Source organism: Macaca thibetana, chromosome 17, assembly GCF_024542745.1.
Source record: "Macaca thibetana thibetana isolate TM-01 chromosome 17, ASM2454274v1, whole genome shotgun sequence".
In the NCBI taxonomy this organism is placed as follows: Eukaryota; Metazoa; Chordata; class Mammalia; order Primates; family Cercopithecidae; genus Macaca; species Macaca thibetana.
This window is the reverse complement of record NC_065594.1, coordinates 20,055,665-20,077,306: the sequence shown is the minus strand read 5'-3', so window position 1 is coordinate 20,077,306 and position 21,642 is coordinate 20,055,665. Positions and strand designations below refer to the sequence as shown.

Sequence of the window (21,642 nt, the reverse complement as noted above, 5' to 3'; positions counted from 1 at the left end):
TGGTAGAGGGTGGAGAGACACGACACATCCTGCCTTCCTCATCCTAACGAAGATTCCTGCCCATGCCCCAGGTTTATGATGTTTATTTTATACTCGAAGTAGAACGCAGACAGGAAGAACAGAATCAGTATATACTGACCAATACACTGTTTTCACTAATTTCCATATCCCTTTACCTTGCCTCCCATATGTGTACCTCAAATTTTACTACTCACATCTCAACTGCATCTGCCCCAGAACTCTCAAACTCTAAATGGCTCCAATGAAATACTTTTTAAAAGGCTGTCGCTGAAAGCACAATTTCCACATTATGAGTGACATATTTTATGCAAATGTCATTTTGCTGAAAGTAACATGAATTATGTATGTGTCAGGATACTTCTGACAAAGATGAACTACAGATGTTCCTCGACTTAGGCTAGGGTTATGTCTCAATAAACCTGTTGTGAGTTGACAATTTCATAAATCAAAAATGCATTTAATATACCTAACCTGCTAAACATCATAGCTTAACCTCGCCTACCTTAAATGTGCTTAGAACACTTACATTAGCCTACAATTGGACAAAATCATCTAACGCAAAGCCAATTTTATAATAAAATACTGAGTATCTTATGTAAAAGTACTGTATTGTATATCACCAGCCCAGGAAAAGACCAAAATTCAAAACTCGAAGTACCGTTTCTACTGAAGCATATCACTTTCACACCATGGTAGAGTTGAAAAATCTTACACCATCCTAAGCCAATGATCATCTGTAGTTACAAAATTATTAAAATACTAAATGACAAGCTACTGCAGCACAAAAATATACTGGGTAGGTGGTTACTGAGAATTACATTTTTTATAAAACTTGAAAAGATTAAGGTGATTAAGTTTTTACTTCCTCGAAGAATATTTTGCAGAAAATATTGGTAGTGTGAAGCAGTAACAAAACACAAACATAAACATAAATAAGCAACTGTGTACAAAATAATTTATTATAGCATTATCTACGTTGGCATTATTTTACAGTGAGTTTTTCCTGTCGCAAAAAGTATTAATCTAAATAGATTAGGGTGAAAGAAAACGTGTGTCTAAATAAAATCTCCCTTTTTGAATGTATATTTGTCTTAATAAAGGGAAGCATTAATATTACAGACATATTTACAAGGTTCTGAACATAAGTGATTCCATTACTGTTTTCTGTACAAGATAGAACAAAAAGCTATTCACCCATCCCCCCCAAAAATACTGTTTAACAACACTATGTTTTAATAGTTAAACTAATGAGTTTCAAATCTCATTCTGCTGAGATATAAAAATGCATTTAATGGTCAATGCATGGCTATAAGAATGTTTCATTTTAATTTGTTTTCTGCCCTATAATGCTCCCCTGAAGCATACCTCAGTATAAGCTACTTGTTAACACTGAAGTAACTTAGTTAAGAAAGCATTAATTCTTGCCTGTGGGCTTTTAAGACTGGGAGAGAGATGCAACAATTTTACCAGTGAATTTCCATGACTGACAGGCAAAACAGCCTTCACATTCTGAAATCATCTACATAAAACTAGAGTACCCCTATTCAACCAGAAAATACAATTTTTATGAATACTACAAAGGAAATAGTAAACCACGAAATATTACAATGAAAAAAAGGGCGAATTAAATTTTAAAATAAACTTCAGTATCTGCCAAGAAGAATTCCTTTTTTATGAGATGGAGTCTTGCTCTGTTGCCCATGCTGGAGTGCAGTGGCGTGATCTCGGCTCACTGCAACCTCCACCTCCCAGGTTCAAGCGATTCTCCCGCCTCAGCTCCTGAGTAGCTGGGATTACAGGTGCGTGCCACCACGTCTGGCTAAATTTTTGTAGTTTCAGCAGAGAAGGGGTTTCACCATGTTGGCCAGGCTGATCTCGATCTTCTGACCTCAGGTGATCCGCCGATCTGGGCCTCCCAAAGTGCTGGGATTACAGGTGTGAGCCAGCCTCCATATTGTTTTTAACATATAGTTAACACTTTAAAACTGATGCACTTTAATTAAAAAGCAAGCAAATAATAAAACAAACAGATGAGGAATCAAAGCACAGATCCTGAAATCAGAATCTAAAGAAAATAATACAGTGGGGTTGTATACAACTTAGCTTAGTAAGAAATTATCATATAGAAGCGACAGCTACCACAAAACTGTGTAAGAACAAACAGGTAATTTTAACAGATGGTTGTGTAAATTGGCAGGTCAGGTAAAGAATAAAATAAGCTTACAGAATATGCCATTTAAAAATCCTAACCAAATATTTCATTTCATACATGTATTAAAATGCACCCTGGAAAAGAAACCCTGATCTCAATTCAGCTTTGAGTCTATAGGAGTCTACTTTCTAGGAGATTTCAAATTTCATTTGCCAAGACATCATAATTAGCTGTATGGTTCAGTGCCACATTAGGACTGTCAACTTCATTCACAGCAGGCAAGAAGGCAGATGTAAAAGGAAGCAGGTTATGACAGGCCATCCTATATTCTTCATATTGGGAACTACAGTTCCCAAAGCTGCCATCAAGCAGTGCTTCAGAAACCTTTATTAATGTCTAGTGAAACAAAGGGAAAACACAAATTATTTAAAAATAATAAGCTCGCAATTAATAACCACTTTAATCAAAAGATGCAATGTGTTAATCAAACTGAGAAAAGCTGCCCCAGTCTAAAATAATGCCTTGCAATCTACACAGCAAGCGATCACCTCAAAAAAGGCACATTAAAAAATCAACCCTGAAAAAGGCAGTAAAATTCCAATAACTGAAAAACAGAACCTTTTAAAACTGTGATCACTAAAAATCAAAGTGTCCTTTACTAACAATAGCTCACATTTACTGAGTACTTAACAACGTGCCAGGCATAATAAGCACTTCACGTTTTATTATTTCAGTTAACTCTTACATGGATTCTGTGAGAGCAGTAGTATTTTCACCCTCATCTTAAAAATGAGGAAAAAGAAGCTAAGAGACATAACTTGCCTAAAGTTACACATCTCATAACTGATAGAGCTAAGAGACATAACTTGCCTAAGGTTACACATCCAGGCATAACTCTGAACATCCAGGTATAACTCTGAAGGCTTACTTAAGAATTATGCTATAAAGACACGTTTTGTTAGACCACAGTGTAAGCATAAATCAGCCAATGAAAAAATCTTACCTTTACATTTTTATCTTTTATAGTTTCATCCAGTCTAGTGGCTATAGCAATTGCTTTCTCTTGCCTTGACTTGTCCAGAAAATACATCATTTTAGCACCTGAAATACCAAGGCATTTCAAAATGAATTAAACACCTATACTTTACATTTTATGTGGTATCAAGTGGCCAGTGACTTAAAATATGGTTTTAAGTGTTTAAACAGTGGTAAGCTGGAGCTGGCTCCTACCAGCTCATGAGAGCCAAGTGTGACATTTCTTTCCTACCTCCTATTTAGTAGCATCCCATTGATAGCTTAGGCCATGATCAGAGTATTTATATCATGAAAATACACTACAAATCAGAGCTTTTCCCTTCACAAAAAGATGGTTATTAAACATCTATCAGATGAACAGTGATTTAACAACTTCCTTCCCTTAGAAATAAAATTCAAAATGTAAATATGGACTGCCCTGTGGTATCAATCAGTATTTTAGCCAAAACTATGAAAAAAGATATTCTAAAATAAAACATCTAAGGAATTACTGTCACAGAGGAGGAGAGTGGGGGTGGGGAAAACAGGAAAATGTTTGCATATTCAAAAACAAAGTAAAATTTTAAAAAATAAAACACAGTTTATATTTCTCCTATAAATTAGAAGAAAAAATATACTCCAGCTTGGGTGACAGAGTGAGGCTCCATTTCAAAAAAAAAAAAAGAAAAGAAAAAAGAAATCATTCATAACCACACACCCCAAATCAACATTAAAGCTTTCGCAGACACTTCCTTTCAGCCTTTTTCCCATGTACAGTTGAGATTACATTGTATGTTCAATCCTGCACATGTACTATGAAAGTATTTGCCCATTATTACAAACCCTTTAAATAAACATCACTTTAAATCTGATATTACATCCTATGAATCCATCACTGTTTCCCCTATTATTGAACATAACATTAAATTTGTCCACATTTCTCTCCCCATACTTACAGTAAGTACTGTTCATTTGCTTTAAATTTTGGGGGTGTCAAAACTTTCTCTTTGTTCGCTTTTTCCATAGGCATTTTAACCCTGGGGGCTACATACAAACCTGAAAGTAGATGCTGAAGAGAGGTAGCATTATGTTTCAGAAAATCCTCATTAAAACTTTCCAAATCCTTGTTGACAAATATTTTCTGCATTTCTTGAGATAGAACTTGGCTCACAATGTCTGGAAGATTACTATGATTAGACACTATAAAAACAAAAACATTTGGATTTTTTGTTTTTGATCTGTCCTTCGGGGGAAAAAAAAAACCTATTGAAAACCCTTTATGGCCGGGCGCGGTGGCTCACACCTGTAATCCCAGCACTTTGGGAGGCTGAGGTGGGCGAATCACTTGACGTCAGGAGTTTGAGACCTGCCTGGCCAACATGGTGAAACCTCATCTCTACTAACAACAAAAAAATTAGCCAGGCATGGTGGTACGCGCCTGTAGTCCCAGCTACTCAAGAGGCTGAGTCAGGAGAATCGCTTGAACCCGGGAGGTGGAGGTTGCAGTGAGCCAAGATCATGCCATTGCACTCCACTGTCTCAAAAACAACAACAACAAAAACCCTTTATTATTAAACTTGATTTTACATAGTAAAATTATTGTTCCTTTGGAATATAAATACATCCTAGCAAATGCACTCATTTCTACCATCTCCTGGTAACATGTCTATTTTATAGACACATGTTCATTTAACTATGTAAATTATTATTTATTTTGCTTTATGTTATTGCAAATCTCTTTAATGTCCACCAGCTTAATGTAAAACAACTTATATTTGCTTCTCTCAGTAGCATCCCATTGACAGCTCGGGCCATGATCAGAGTATGTGTATCATGAAAATACAAATCAGGGCTTTTTACTTCACAAAGAGAGGGTTATCAAATATTTTATCAGATCAACAGTGATTTAACAATTGCCTCCCCTTAGAAATGATATAAATCATAAATGTAAATATGGGCCTTTTTTATACTTACCAGATTTAGAAAATCTAATTAAACATTCATGTAACCACGGGTTATTACTGTTAATGGCAAAAGCTCGTTTGACAGACTGCAGCATTAACAGAAACTTGCCTGTGTCAGAAAAAATACAAAAGTAATAGCATTAATACTTACATGTTATTTTCCTCAGTTTATTTTAGTCTCACTTAAGTCCAATAACAAAATGCTACCTTTTTTATAACACTCTTAAGCAAAATTTAAAGTTGACTCTGGCTATCAAAGTCAACTATGGCTTTCTAAAGAAAAGCTTGAAAAATCATAAAAAATTGCTTCAGGTAGACAATTTGTATGATTGTTCAAACTATTCTTACACTGGATTTGATAGTACTATTCTAATTTATTACCCACTTAAGTATTGAGTAGCCAAGGAAAAGAGCCTTTGTAGAAGGCTGAAATGGAAATCTAAGAAACAAAAATAGAACTAACTGACAAAGATTACACTGAATATGGTCACAAGTATAATTAAAGATTAAAAACTGAATTCAAACTATTTATTACCTTTTCTAAAATATATTTCAAATGCTAACAGATGAGTGTCAATGTTATCAGCAACAAGGTTCTTAAGAGGTATAAGGAACTTAACGGCTTCCTCTAATGGATTTTCTACCTATTTTGAAACAGAAAGGAAAATTACTTAAAAAACATCAGCACAAGTCAAATTTCCCCTAAAATTTTATATTAACATATGTCTAAAGTAATTTAGATGGCTTTCTTTATAAAACTAAAAAACAAGAAAACATTTAAAAATCATCTGTAAATAAATTCAAAGTATACAATCAATACTTTTCAAAACAGAAATAGCTTTTTTTCTGGCTACAAAATCAAGATAATTTTACTAAAACAAAAAAATACATAAAGTTATTCCACAGACTTAAAGAGATGGTACATCATGTACTGACAGTCCCTTATATACTATACATATCTAAAGTAAGGAGACAAATAAAATGGCATCAAATAGTAAAGAGACGTTAATAAAATTTAAAATGCTTATAATATAGTTGACCCATGAACAACAAGAGCATTAGGGGAGCTGACCCTCCCCCATGCAGTTGAAAATCTGTGTGTAACTTCTGACTCTCCCAACTTCACTACTAATAGCCTATTGTTGACTGGAAGCCTTACCAATAACATGAACAGCTGATTAACACATATGGTATATGATATATTATATACTGTATTCTTACAATAAAGTAAGATATAGAAAATAAAATGTTATTAAGAAAGTCATAAGGAAGAGAAAATATATTTGCTACTCATTAAGTGGAAGTGGATCATTATCCTTGTCTTCATGTTGAGTAGGCTGAAGAGGAGGGGCTGGTTTTGCTACCTCAAGGATGGCGGGATGTAGGAGGTAGAAAGGGAAGCAGAAGAGGCAGGCACATTCCATCTAACTTTATGGAAGTACACTATAATTTCTTTTTTGCTTTTTTATTTATTTAAAAATGTTTCAAATGCTAACAGATGTGTGTCAATGTGCCAAATGTACAAAGATGTACCAATCTTTCCACTGTTTGCTTTGGTTTCAATGCCTGTATCATAGAAGGGTCCATGTCATAAAAGTCAAAAATAGTCTTGAATAATCGGAACTCTTCTGCCAGAATATCTAATGTCCGTCTGTTTTCCGGCACTACTGCTTCTATGTCTTCTTCCTCAGCATCTGGCAATAGTTTGGAAGCACTCATCTCCATCAAGTTGCCTTCTATTAACTCCTCTGTGGTGGCATTTATTAGCTCTTGAATTTCTCCAGGTTTCCTAATCTTGAAGCCCTTTACCGCCATCTCCACTTTTTTTGTTTGCCATATCCACAATCTCTTTTATGATTTCTTTGATTGGTTCTGTCATAAATCCTGTGAAGTTGTATACAACATCTGGACACCAGCAGGGACTTATTGTTTCAGGTTTGATGGCTTTCAATGCTTTATCTGTTAAAAATGACGGCATCCTCAATGATGTCATCCTTCCAGACTTTCATAATGTTCTACTGGCGTTCTCCTCCATAGCGCTGAAAATCCTTTCCACAGAGTACCAGACATAATGAGTCTTAAAGGTCCTTATGACCCCCCAATCTAATCTAGAGGCGGAATTAGAGACATGTTTGGGGTCAGGTAGGCCACTTATACACTTTTGGAGTTGAACTCATGAGGTTCTGGATGGCCAGGGGTTCTGTCCAGTTATCAAAAGAACTTTAAAAGGCAGTCCGTTACTGGCAAGGTACTTCCTCACTTCAGAGACAAAAAGCATTAATGGAACCAATCCAGAAAAAGGGTTCTCACTGTCCAGGCCTTCTTGTTGTAAAACCAAAAGACTGACAGCTATTATCTTTTCCCTTCAAGGCTCAGGGGTTAGTAGCTTTATAGATAAGGCCAGCCATGGTCATAATCCCAACTGCATTTGCACAAAATGGTAGAGTTAGCTTATCCCTTCCTGCCTTAAATCCTGGTGTTCGCTTATTTTCCTTACTAATAGATGTCCTTTGTGGCTTTTATTTTTCCCTGTTATAGAGCACTTTTTGTCTACATTAAAAATCTGTTCAGGCAGATACTCCTTCCCCTCAAGGATTTTCTCAATAGCATCTGAAACTTCCCTGCTGGCTCTTGGTGAGAAGTTGATTGTTATGTTATCTGGACATTTTTTAAGCCAAACATCTTTCTAAAGTTATCAAACCGTCCTTTGCTGGACCCTCGAAGTTCAAACCTATGTTGTTCAAAGGTCAACTGTATTAGACTTACAGTGAATAAACCAAAAAACTAAACACTTCCTTAAATCTGATCTCAAAACAACTATTAACACTTGAGAAAATCCTGGAGGTACTATCTCTTTGTAGCTAAAACATTTCTAATAAGACATATAAGGTAAAATGATTCCATATGTAATGGACAATTGTACTGCTGCTGTAACAAATTACCAAATATTTAGTGACTTAAAACAACTTACTATGTTATAGTTCTTATAGGTTAAAATTCCAACATGGGTCTCACTGGGCTTACAATCAAGGTGTCAGCAGGACTGCATTCTCTTTGGAGACTTGAAACGGGAATCCGTTCAATGCCTTTTTTAGCTTCTCTAGACTGCCCACATTCCTTAAGCTTGTGGCACCCTCCTTCCATCTTCAAAACCAGCAAAGGACTCAACAGCAGGTTGAGTCCTCCTGACACTGCATCATTCTGACCTCTGCTGCTAGCATCCTCAACTTTTAAGGCCCCTTTTGATGATATTAGGACCACATGGACAATCCAGGCTACCCTCTCTATCTTGAGGTCAATTCATTACAACCATAAATTCCATCCCCCACCTTAATTCTCCCCTGCCATGTAAGGTTACATATTCACAGGTTGGGGGGATCAGAACACAGACACCTTTGCAGGGCCATTACTTTGCCTACTACCATTACAATTCTATGTACAACCTGCATTAGCCAAAATTTGTACATTGTCACTCAAAGATAATTGACAGCTATTGTTAAAACCTTGAAATATTTCAAATGGCTTCTTACAGATTTAAATAAATCATGTTAACTGTCAGAACAGAACCAAATAAAATAAATTTTACCAAATAACAAAGACATTAAACCCATCTCACCCTTTCTAATTTTTCAGGTATAAGTTCTTCCTTAAGGCCACTGGCTTCTTCTTCTTCTTCATCTCTTTTTTTCTTTTGATTTTTCTGTTGACGTTCTCTTTCTGCATGCTTTCTTTCTTCTTCTAGCTTAGCCTTTTTCTGGGCTCTTCTCTGCTTGCTAAGCATTTTCTTCAATTCTTTGGCTGACAGGTTTTCTATAAATATCCAAATGAACAAAAATTCTGAGTCAATGTTTGCATTTTCCTCGTATTCTTCTGTAATACATACTGTTAGTATGGTTGTCCCTTGGTATCAGTGGGCAATTGGTTCAGGACCCCCAACCCCCCCCACCCCAAAACATCCACTGATACACAAGCCTGTGATATAAAATGACACAGTCTTTGCATACAACATATGCACATCCTCCCGTATACTTTAAATTAGATCAGCTTTTAAATCTTTCACCTTCCTTTTGCTTTAAGTTGCATATAATGATTTCACTTTTTCATAAATTATATTATGGTCTATAGGTATGCCTAAAATAATGTAAATGCTATGTAAACAGTTGTTATACTGCATTGTTCAGGAAATATTAATAATGACAAGAAAAAAGTATGGACATGTTCAGTGGAGATGCAATTTAAAAAAACATATTTTTGATTTGTGGTTGATTGAATCCACCCATGTGGAACCCAAAAAAATGGAGGGCCAGTTGTATACTTTTTTTTCTGTTTTTTTGGCTGGGCAAGGAGGGACGCAGAGGCAACCCATATAAAAGTTTTTAGAAAGTGTATCCCCAGTGACTAGCACAAAGTTGGGCACACAAAGGATAGCCAGTAAATGTTGCATTAACTAAAATTGACCAATTGTAGCCCACTTCTGCCTCCTACACAATACATGACTCCAGGCAAATCACTTTATCCTTTTCAGTATCAAGTCTTTCAAGAATAAGTAAGAATACATAAAAACACCTGTGATCTCTAAACACTATATATTAGAAATGAATACCTAGGAATATTTGAGATAGTTATCTAGGCACATTTCATGCTATTTCTCAAATATTCCTAGATATTAACATTCTAGTGAAAACACTGTACAGATATTCTGATATTATTTTTAATAAAGTAGGTACTAGAAATTTTAAGATTATATATTTTTCCCGAAAGAGCTCAAAGCTATTTTCAGTTACAATTTTTTAAAAAAGAAAGAAAAAAACTAGTTCACAGACATATCTATGTTTCCTAAACTTGTCTTTTTAAAATTGTTGTAGCGACAGGGGTAACGCTATGTTGCCCAGACTGGTCTTGAACTCCTGGCGTCAAATGATCTGCCTGCCTTGGCCTCCCAAAGTGCTGTGATAACAGGTGTGAACCACCACACCCAGTTCCTAAATTGGTCTTTCAGACAATAAAAACAAAAAGAATTCTAAGTTATTCCATTAAACTAATTTAGAAGCATCAGCTACAAAATATCATCCCACTTTTTTCAACTCTCTCCGCAACATTTTTGTTTTTTGGCATATGACTTATCTAATGTTTGTCTTCAACTCCAAAGACAATATATTAATATTTTTCTATGTGTTGTGTATGCTAATGGCATTCTGAAATTTAGTGTCCTTTTAAAATCTTTTAAGTTCCTATTCAGTTACCTGAGTTTATTTCTTGTTGTTTGCTTTCATTGGTTAAGGGATTATCATACAATTTCAAGTATATTTCAATCGCTGATCTAGCAGCCTTGAAATAAAAGGCATGTCTTCTGAGTATATCTTCTAATCTCAAAAGGTCAACATAGGCACGAAGGGTCATCTTTCTCATGCAGTATGTATGGAAGTCGAATTGGTCATCGGTTATCTCAAAAAAATGCTTAAAAACAAAAATCACAAAATTAACCTTTACATTTATGTCAATAATGTCTACCTTGTGAAAAAAAAATTGTAAAAAGCCCAAAAAACAATTTAAACAGTCACAATTTTCACTTAGCTGCCCTCTCCAATGTTTAACACTATAAAGGATATGAATTTTTTTTTGCATTCGACTTGAACTTTCTCTTCCTACAAACCATGCCCATTCCCTACAAATCATGTTTTGTGATGATACTCAACTTCTATATAAGTCAAAAGATCAGGTTATTTTTTTAACCTGAAAATTAGTATATATTAATGTTTTAGTTTTAATGAAATACTCTTCCTCCATATTCCCTAAAAACCAGCATGGCACAGTTAAACAGAGCTCTAAATGAAGACTAAATATGTGTAGGTTCACACTAAATATTTACAAATCTACTCAACTCTACGCTTTTCAAGGGCAATCCTTACCCACTGCCTGCCACAGGGCCTAATACATAGCAGACATTTAATAAGCACAGTATTTGCCCACTCAAGAGATAAGCTTCTTATTAGGGATGAGATCTTGAATTAGCCATTTAATTTCCTAGACCCTTAATTATGTAATCTAAGTTAAGAATAAAGAAATCCATACAGCCAATTTCTTAAGGTTGTTAAAAGGATCAAATAATGTATTTTAAAGTTCATTTTCAACAGTAAACTGTTACATAAATAGAGAACTTGATGGTTTTCTCTTACTCAATAAGCTCCCATTAACTACCCACATTCCATTTTAGCAGAAGTTCTGAAACTGGAATCTATATATAAACAAGTATAAAAACTTCTTCCTAAGGAGAGAGCTCAAAAGCTTTCATCCAATTTCCAATGGATCCATGGCCAAAAGAGGTTCAGAACTAATCCCTTCCATGAAAGGTGAATACTAACCCCCTGCCCCTCCCCCAACAAAACAATCTTACACTTGTACTGTTTCCCTTGCATGCATTTCCATCTCTGACTTCTTTTTTTATACTTTAGTTTTTCCAAAATCATATAGAAAAATGAGTGATTTAATACACCAATATAGATCAAGCTTTCCTACTAGTTCATGTTCCCTCTGTCCTGGGGATAGTTAAGTCACTGTGCAGAGGACACATTAGTAATTATCCATAATCATCTGATAATTATCTTGGTAATTAGAAACACACTATATACAGAATTACATTAAGTACCTGAGACTTTAAGAGAAAAATTATAACAAGAATAAAAATACACAGTATGGAGGGCAAGAAACAGAAAAAGTGAACATTTCACATTAGTTTATGACTAAAAAGCCACGCTTTAATGATGTTATATTTGAAAACTGCATCTTTCCCACCAATAAAATGAAATCATAAATATTAACATGAACTTTTTTTTAAAATCAATGGATTACATATTTCATAAAGTTGTTAGTGGTTTCTCTTAATGTAAATCAAGTTATAACTAGCACAAGAATATTTTAAAAATTCAATACAGTTAACTAAAGAAAAAAGGCGGCGCTAAAGTCCTGGAACACATAATCAGATGAAAACATCTAAGAGATTACAGGACATTCTTTTAGGTTGAGAAACATCTGAAAAAGGCAGATGACAAACTTCAAGAGATATTCCTAGCAGCATTAATACAGATTTTAAGTCAAGTCTTGGAGGGGGCCGTATGTAACCACAAATATTTAAGCCACCTCTTTATCAGTAACAGCCCATAGGCTGCCTCTCTCCAGTTAATGTCTTCCATAAATTGGGTGACCAACTTATCCTAGTTTGCCAGAGGTTCTCTCAGTTTTTCCACTGAAAGCATTGTGTCTTGGGAACCCACTCAGCCTCAAGCAAACCTGGCTTGTTAATCACTCCATAACAAACTAATGGTGATAGACAGAATATGGCTACATTAAAAACAAGTGGGATACTGCAGCCACAGCTGATTATAATATTTGCTTTTGAAAAAACAGTATATTGCAGAACACTATATAGAAACAACTAAATAATCTTGGGTTGAATTTTTTTTAACTTTTTCTTTGGGGTTATAGATACAGAGGAAGTAGCAAAGGTGTATATCCTTCCCTCAGTTTCCCCCAAAGGTTATAGCCTACGTAACTACAATACAGTATCAAAACCAAGAAACTGACATTGGTACAACGTGTGTACAGTTCTATGTGATTTATCATTTGTAGATTCATGTAACCACTACCATAAGAAACAGAACTAATCCATCACCATGAAGCTCCCCCTTGGGTTGATTTTTCAGTCTCAAAACACAAAAATATGCTACACAACATCAACAGATAAAGTTAGTTTCCCTGTACCTTCTGGCCAAACATGAAGGGCGTGATAAAAATCACTTAGCTCACTGCAGAAAACTAAGTATTCAAATCTTAACATACAGCTCATGCCCTTAACTCTCTCCCCCTAAGCAAGAATTAAGAAAAGCCGTTCAGGCCGGGCGCGGTGGCTCAAGCCTGTAATCCCAGCACTTTGGGAGGTGGAGGTGGGCGGATCACGAGGTCAGGAGATTGAGACCATCCTGGCTAACACAGTGAAACCCCGTCTCTACTAAAAAAGACAAAAAAATTAGCCAGGTGTGGTGGCGGACGCCTGTAGTCCCAGCTACTCGCCAGGCTGAGGCAAGAGAATGGCAAGAACCCGGGAGGCGGAGCTTGCAGTCAGCCGAGATAGCGCCACTGCACTCCAGCCCCGGCAAGAGCGCGAGACTCTGTCTCAAAAAAAAAAAAAAAAAAAGCCATTCTTTTTTATTTTTATTTATTTATTTATTTTTTTAAGACAGAGTCTCGCTCTGTTAGGACCTCTCTCCTAGCCCAGATTCTCCTTCCCACTACCTCTCAGGGTTCCCAGATGTGACTAGTAAGAGCTTATACAAAGAGAGGCAACAAAAACCTCTGGATTTAAAAAATAACTAGGTCAACCAGGAAAATAAGCAACTCAATTTACTTAATAGAGAATCTGTTGTTATAAAGCATGTTGTCAATTTGATAAAAATTAAGATACAGTAGAAGACAAAGTTATGATCTTCCTATGTTTAGATCTATCAGAAGTCCTAGGTCTTATTAAAGAATTAGAAATATATATATTGTTGCCCTGTTTCATATCTAAGTCAGCACTCTAAAATAATGATAATCCAATCACCAGAAGTCTAACAGTAAAAGAAAAAAAATGGAAAGAAAGAAAACCCAATTCTTGAAAGATAAAATAGGTTCAAATGTTATTCTGAACACAAGTTTAAATCTAACATTTTGAAGAACGTTTTGTTTTAATAAAACTCAAGTTTCAAACATCAGATTGGGTTGGACTACAAAACCTTAAAATATAACCCTAAAATCTTATGAGGTGGGGCAAGATGAAAACAGAAAAGATACTACACTAGCTTATTCTAGAATTCCAACTTTTCAAATCCAATTACTAAGAGCTCAAAGCAGTATGTATCCTGGCTGAAACTGCCTTCAACAAAAGAACTCCTGAATGACTTCTTCAAAGCAGAATAAAGACCAAACCTTTATTTGAACTTATTTCACAATTCACTAACCTTCTATTTAGAAGGTAAACTGCAAAGTTTTATTTCTGAAAGGTGTACGTGTCCTTATTAAAATATTTAAAACCCAGGCATAAGGTAACTCATGTAGATACCTATTATAATAAATCTGAAGCTTGTAATTATTCCTAAATCCTTACAATTTTATCATTAAGAATTTTAGATATTAGAAATTTTAGATATTAGAAATTAAGCATTAATCATTCCATCAACCTATTTAGTCACCCTATTTATACGAAACACGTTTCTACATATAACCACACATGTAGAATATACATAGTATCTACAAAAGAGATGCCTTATTTGCTTTTAGTATGGATATATTCATTTTAGACTAGCTTACAAGTGGCATAAGAGTAGGTTCTTTTCTAATGTTTCTACTTCTTTCTTATCTCAAATGTTAACAGTAAACCCTAAAGCTTCCAGTGACAATAATTATGTAACATGACCAGAGGGTGATGATTTCTGCCATTTTAATCTATGACAACCAATGATTTTCCTATAGTTTCTTTCTTCAAAAATGCTTTTTACCACTTAATTTCTTGAACTATGTCAGTAGATTTTCTGACATTACGGAATTTTTTTCCATGCAACTCAGCCAAAATCACTAAAAATTTAAGGGAAAGCGTAATCTAAATGAAACTTAGTCATGGAAGATCTACTTATCATATTCTAAAAATTCTCAAAATTAAAAAGAATAAAGCAATATAGTCATCAATGTTAGAAGAAATCAAATTTAAGTTCAAGAAGTTCAGAACTATAATGATCCTTAGGATATTCAAATTTCATTTAAACAGAAAATCTGGTAAATTTCCAGTTATGGTCTTGCTGAATTACTAATTCCTAAGTGCCTATAGCAGCCTCTTCATAAGGGAAACAATTTACTTCTCACTGAGAATGTCCTAGTTAATAAAAATGTATCTTTCCTTAATAACAAGCAGAATGCTCTTAAAATAATGGTCCTCTAGGGAGTGTAACAACCTAGTGATCTGCGGTTTCATCAAGGAAACAAGAGCCTGATTTAACTAGAATGCTTGGATATTTCACCTATCATCCCAAGGGCTTCATATTTTTCAAGGAGATGAGGAGGATTTTCCCCAGAGATGCAGCCATCAAGCCCAGGCTTAAAAGGGCATGAAAAACAAACAAACAAAAAACAAAAACAGCGAAAATTAGGTTATTTCTAAAAATGCTTGGGTATAATCCTAGTTCCAGTCCCCATCAAAAGCCACCCCCTAAAATTTAGACTTCCTTGTGGGTAATCTCAGAAGTTTCACATGGGAAAAAGGCCAAAGTGACTGCCACGGTGCAGACATCAGGCTCACCTGACTACGATGCCTGTGGTTCTATACTGCGTCAGGATGGGAACAGTGGTGCCGATTGCCCCCACAACTGAGGGCTGCTGAGGACTGCCTCAGGGGTGCATTTGCGGCTCTTTTCCTCCTGTGGTCCATGTGGAAGGAGAGTGCTTCAGAGATGACAAAGAACAGGAAAACAAAAATTCACACAAAGGAAAAGAAAAGTCCCCTCACTAAGGCACATCACACACATAATCCTAAAAGCAAGCAATAAAATAAGCCTGCAAACTGGCCATAGATTGTTATACAGAATACTGAATGTGAGAGCAAATATCCTGGGAAGACAAACTGGAGAGAGGCTGACTGCGGACCAGATCCTGATGTTTTAAAGGGGAAAGAGGTTGCCATCAGCTGTGTGTCCTCTTAGGGTGGTGATGAATATCAAATAATGGCCTAATTAGGGAACAGAAATTTTGAATTTATGTTAATAGCAATAATAGTTTACTAACAATCTTTTTCCTCCAGACAAAAATATATAGACATGTCAAAAGCATAATCACTTGAGGATCAATAAAGCAATCCACTGTTTACAACTTCTGAATGTAAAGAAGGTTAAAGATCAAGAATTTTTTTCACAATGAAGCTCCCAGAGAAGTTAGAAGAGGCAGATGATCCCGTGTAGAAATCTACCTGCTTTTTATCACCTTACAGAGAAAACTGAAGTCGAAATTCTAACAACTTACCCTTTCTACTTCATGACATTTTTTCAAGGCATCCCCGTATCTCCCCAGACGCTGATAAGCTGAAATGCATTCTGTCTGAAACCACATACACTGCATTTCATTTAGATTTTCCATGGCAGATGTCCCTTCCTGAAATGGAAGCATTCAAAACTATAGAGAGCAACAATGAAACAGATCCTAAAAATCATTTCCTCTTTACAACTAGGGCTACAGTACTATCATGACAATAGCAGCAATTAGCAAATATATCAGTATGTTTCCAAACATGGTTTTACATTACAATAGTCTCCCCTTATCCAAGGTTTCGCTTTCCATGGTTTCAGTTACCCACAGTCGACCATGGTCTAAAAATATTAAAGGGAAAACTGCAGAAATAAACAATTCGTAAGTTTTCAACTGCATGTCATTCTGAGTATTGTGATAAAATCTTGCACCGTCCCACTCCATCCCACCCGGGATGTGAATCATCTTTGTCTAGTACATCCACACTGTCTGCTACCGACCTGTCACTTAGGAGCCATCTCAGTTATCAGATGGAAAACACACATATACATGATGTCTTATTTACCCAGCTCTGCTGGGGTATTCAACACTCTTCATAGAAAAGACTCCAAATTACTAAATCTTAGTTTTTCAAACACCAAAGTTTTTATTTCATCTATTTAAGAAAGTGTCATATGAAGTATTGTCTATCTTCTCCCTTCAAGCAAAAGCTATTTCAGCCTTCCTTGCTGACTCGGGGTCACTGTTATGTATATTCAGTATTTGTCAAATCTGTTAGTAATAGTTGCAGGCCTGTTTTTTGGTTTCCCAGTGTCCCTCCTCCATTGTCACTTTCTTTGTGCCCGTATGTCTGCTTCTATCAGCATCTCCTGTTTCATGCCAACTCTTCTACTTTAATATTTCTCCTTTGCAGTGGGCTGACAAAACCAAATAACTGAATTTGTTAATTCAGGCTCAATAAAAATTTTGAGAGAAGTGTGAGACATAAATTAACCAATATTAAGTGCAAGGATACTCAAGTTTTGTCACAGTTTAGAAGAGACATTTAAAATATATTTTGACCCCAGGAAACGATGGCAAAGGTACACTTACATAGATGATTTCAGGCTACAGTTTTTACTCACATTTTGTGTATCAGTTCAATTTTCAGAACACATTAAAAGTCTAAAAATTAGTTATCTCTGGGTGAAGAGAAATGTTGATGTATTTTCTGTCTTCACTATGGTTGTGTTGTATTTTCCATTTTGTTAATGGCCACATATTTTTATAAGAGGAATGTATTACTTTTCATTTCAAAAAGTTTATCAACTAGAACTATCCAACATGCATCAGCAACTCTGTACAAAAATTCTAAACTGAAAAATCTGCGAGAAGGAAATATGCGCCCTTCACTCATTTATTAGCAAGCAGATATATCCTGATTATTCCAGGTCATTTGCAGTTTTCTTCCCCTGCCTCATTATGTTGTTCATCACACATTATGGATTTGCCTGGCCAACAAACTAGTGTGGATAAAGTGAACAACCTTGCCATATAGCATGGCAACTTGTCAAAAGTGGATGATCAGACGCAGTTATGATGAGCAAGTCGAGCCACAGATTTTGGTGACTACTCTCCTTAAATAACCAACTCTCACCTTCTTTCTCATTCTCCTGTGCCTTTAAAGTCGCATCCCAGTATCTCTGGGTTTTTTTGTTTTCTTAAAAATCACTAGATTTAGTATCACTTATCAGAAATGTCTGGAACCAGAAATGTTGCAAACCTTCTCGATTTTGGAATATTTGCATTATACTTACTGGTTGAGCATCCCAAACCCAAAAATCCAAAATCCAAAATGCTCCAATGAGCATTGACCACCATACCAGTGCTCAAAAAGTTTCAAGTTCTGGAGCATTTTGGAATTTGGATTTTAGGTTTGGGAGGCTCAACCTGTATACTTCATATTTAATTGTATTTTACTTCTGATCACTACCTTGGCCTTCCATGTGGTACTTTTCTCTGAAAACATAATTGGTTTTATGTTTATTCCTTGTACTCTCTTCTTAATTTCAAACCTGTGATATAGTGGAAAGGGCACTGAAGATTTTGAACTTAGTGCTATTTCCCATGTGGTAGCTGGGACTACAGGCACATGCGACCATGCCCAGTTCAATTTTTCTCTTCTACTTTACATGCTTTTGGTGTCAAGAAATGCTTCCTACCTCAAGCATAAAGAATGCTTCTTTATCCTAAAGATAAACTCATATATATTTTCTTCTATAAGCTGGAAAGGTTTGCTTTCCATATTTGATCTTGGAACTGATTGTGTACAGCAAAATTTTAGATTATGTTAGATTATATTAGAATTAGTTTATCCTAAAGATAAACTCCTATATATTTTCTTCTATAAGTATGAATGGTTTGCTTTCCATATTTGATATTTAATCCACCTGGAACTGATTCATGTACAGTGACAGAGAGGGATATTGGCGGGTTTTTTCCCCAATAGAAGTAACTAATTGTCCCAGCAATATCTTTTCATCTCTGATTTTTATGGTATCTCTGGGTATATCCCATTTTCCAAATATGTGTGAAATCTGCTTCTGAGCTTTCTACTCTGTTCATTAGTCTACTTATATTTTTAACCATAAACATGTATTATAACAGAAAGTCTATGTGGAAAAGGATATAAAGGAATCATGAAGGAGGGAAAAGGGATGGATGTGTAGCCCATCTCAGGAAACTTAAATTCCTGAATGTCACAAAGACTAGTTCACAGCAATTAGTTCTACAAAGAAAGAACTCTATGAGCAAGTAAAAAGTAAGACAGAATTAAAAAGCAGTCACAAATTACTAGGGGGACAAAGAATTTGAGATATAAATCAAATTTTACACGTAAGTGCTAAAGTATGGCATACTGTTTATACATGTACCAAGATATTTTGCTCTTGCTATTGTTTAACCATCCCCTGCCAGATACACATACACAGATACACAACCACAGTAAGAAACCATTCTTAGGATACGGGTTAAACGGGATTTAAAAAATAATAACAAAAATGAATTTTTATGAACTTCAGTGGCAAACTTCACAAATCGTCTTAATTTAGACAATTATATGTTCATGTATGCTATTTCCTACCCTTGTGAACTTGGAGCACATTTCCTCTGCTTCTTTTATCATATTTGCTCGAAGCATGTATTTTGCACATTTGGAATTGATGAATCTATCAGCTGTGTCCAAAGACTGTGCTTCATCCATCCACTTTGCAGCTTCTCTGAGATTACCTATATGCTACAAAAGATAATTAAAGGAACCACAATTTATAATCAAGAGAATATGAGTACAATAAAATGGAAAATAATTTACACAGACCAAAAAGAAATCTGTCACCATTTCTGTCAAATTTATTTAGAAATCAAAATTACAGTTCACACTTACTAAGAGCTCAAATGATTACACATCTAATTACACACCGATTATACAATTAATATAACATGAAACTACTCAGAATTATTAGAAAAAGATTATCAGGGTGCCCTAGAACTTATTTCCACAAAGAAAAAACTCCAAAGATTCTTAAAGTAGCTGAATTCTTCAACTACTCAAAAAGCAGGATTCTGATTTTACCTTGTAAATTTTTGCCTTCATATAGAATAATTCTATTAGAGTTGGAGTACTAGCAATTGCAGCATTAATATAATCCAAAGCCAGAGAATACTGTCCAAGTTTATCAAAGTGCTGTGCCAGGAAATACTGAACCCAAAGTAGTGTTGTCGGGGGTTCCTTCTCCCCATCCTCTGCAATCAAACAAATATTAAATTATTATAGGAAGAATGTAAAGCAAATTGCATACTTTCTCTCTCCTAACTCATAATGAAATTAATGACTATTGCAATAATAACAAGCAGGAAAAACTCAGCAAAAACTAATTTCAAAATAAAGAGGTATGACTTCATAAAATTCAAAAAGTGGTAGCCACGTAGAGAAACAAGATTGTACTTTGACAGGCTTCTAACCCCAATCTCACTCCAAAGAAACAATGCTGGGGAAAAGACATACATCAATCTAATTCTGTGAACTCTCAGCCTGAAAGCAAAAGGGCAGCAAGACCAGGAAAAGTCAAGGAAAATAACTTGGCAAAGAGATTTCCTAACTACCACTGCAAGATTTCGGCAGAGGCAAGAACTGCCAAACTGCCATGGCTTACCATTTTCCAGGCTTCAATACTAAATCAGGGATACCCAAAGTTGAAGATTATGACCTATAGGAAAAAGACACACCTGACAAAGTAGCAACAACCCTGCCATCTGACAAAAACCTAAGTAGAAAAAACACAGCCCAGTCCTCTTAAAAAAGCAGTCATATACATACACTTATCTGAGTTCTATCCTGTTCCCCATCCTGTACCCTCTAACTACAGAGGAGCAGATGAAAGATATATCAAGCTCTCAAAATGGATTTCAGAAAGGAAGACATACTGGTGTAAAAATGAGGAGGAAAGAGTGAATAAACCCACACTACATCAAAACAAACAGGTCTCCTACATAGCTGACCAAATGACATGATAATGTAAACATACAATAGCACACATTAAAACACAAATAATAAAATAAAGGCAATGAGTTAAGCATCCATTCTGTTCCTCTTATATAAACTATATTTCAAGGGAACCAAGTATTTGATGAAGGAAAGTTCTTTATAAGAAAAAATCCAGCTAACAAATGCAGAAGAAATTACTACAATCAACAACAGATCTAGGCAATGATCTTCAATGGCTGAGAGGCCAATGAGGAATTTTTGTCTTGTTCTGTCACCAAGGCTGGAGTGTAGTGGCATGATCATAACTAACTGTAGCCTGGAACTCCTAGGCTCCAGTGATCCTCATGCCTCAGCTTCACAAGTAGCTGGGACTACAGATGAGAACCACCGAACCTGGCTAACATTTTAATTTTTTGTAGAGACAGAGTCTCACTTTGTTGCCCAGGCTGGCCTCCAAATCCTGGCCTCAAGAGATCTTTCTGCCTCAGCATCCCCCACAGTGCTGGGATCACAGGTGTGGAGCCACCATGCCACCCCCTCCGCTGTCATGGATCTTTTTAATGAGTATAACAGGCTGACAACATCTGAATCTTTATCAATGTTAACATCAAAAAAGAGAGAAAACCAGAATGTCTCAAGCTTCCTGATATGACACAACAGGAAATACAAAGCACCACCCGTGTTTAAACAGAACCTGAATCTAATCCAGCATGTAAACCTAACTATAGCTTACAAGAAGTATGAATGACAGTGAAATACAGAAAATGATACCATGAGAAAAGGCAATCAACCAAATCCAGAATATGGGATATGTAAGACAAATGACCTTTCAACAAATCACTGTTGTTTTTTTTTGAAAGGGAGGGGAGAGTTATTGTTCTAGATTAAAATAATGAGACATAACAATCAAATTATGGAGACATAAT

The 21,642-nt window shown here is 35.6% G+C and overlaps 1 protein-coding gene across 5 annotated transcripts in view; it reads right to left on the bottom strand.

The window, feature by feature from the left end:
* Positions 1–959: 959 nt before the first annotated feature.
* The window catches only part of NAA16 (N-alpha-acetyltransferase 16, NatA auxiliary subunit), a 66,915-nt gene continuing 46,232 nt past the window's right edge, over positions 960–21,642 (bottom strand). For 2 of the 5 annotated variants that reach the window (XM_050766112.1, XM_050766113.1), the window contains 10 exons: positions 19,805–19,974; positions 19,316–19,468; positions 16,192–16,320; positions 10,395–10,608; positions 8,768–8,961; positions 5,687–5,795; positions 5,162–5,260; positions 4,244–4,387; positions 3,177–3,274; positions 960–2,569 (listed from right to left, as the gene is read on the bottom strand). In XM_050766112.1, the coding sequence (XP_050622069.1) occupies positions 2,372–2,569; positions 3,177–3,274; positions 4,244–4,387; positions 5,162–5,260; positions 5,687–5,795; positions 8,768–8,961; positions 10,395–10,608; positions 16,192–16,320; positions 19,316–19,468; positions 19,805–19,974 (1,508 nt within the window). In that variant the 3' untranslated portion in view covers positions 960–2,371. Of the gene's footprint in view, positions 2,570–3,176; positions 3,275–4,243; positions 4,388–5,161; positions 5,261–5,686; positions 5,796–8,767; positions 8,962–10,394; positions 10,609–15,475; positions 15,902–16,191; positions 16,321–19,315; positions 19,469–19,804; positions 19,975–21,642 lie in introns of those variants that run through there. The other 3 variants (XM_050766114.1, XM_050766115.1, XM_050766116.1) reach the window with 3 other exon arrangements.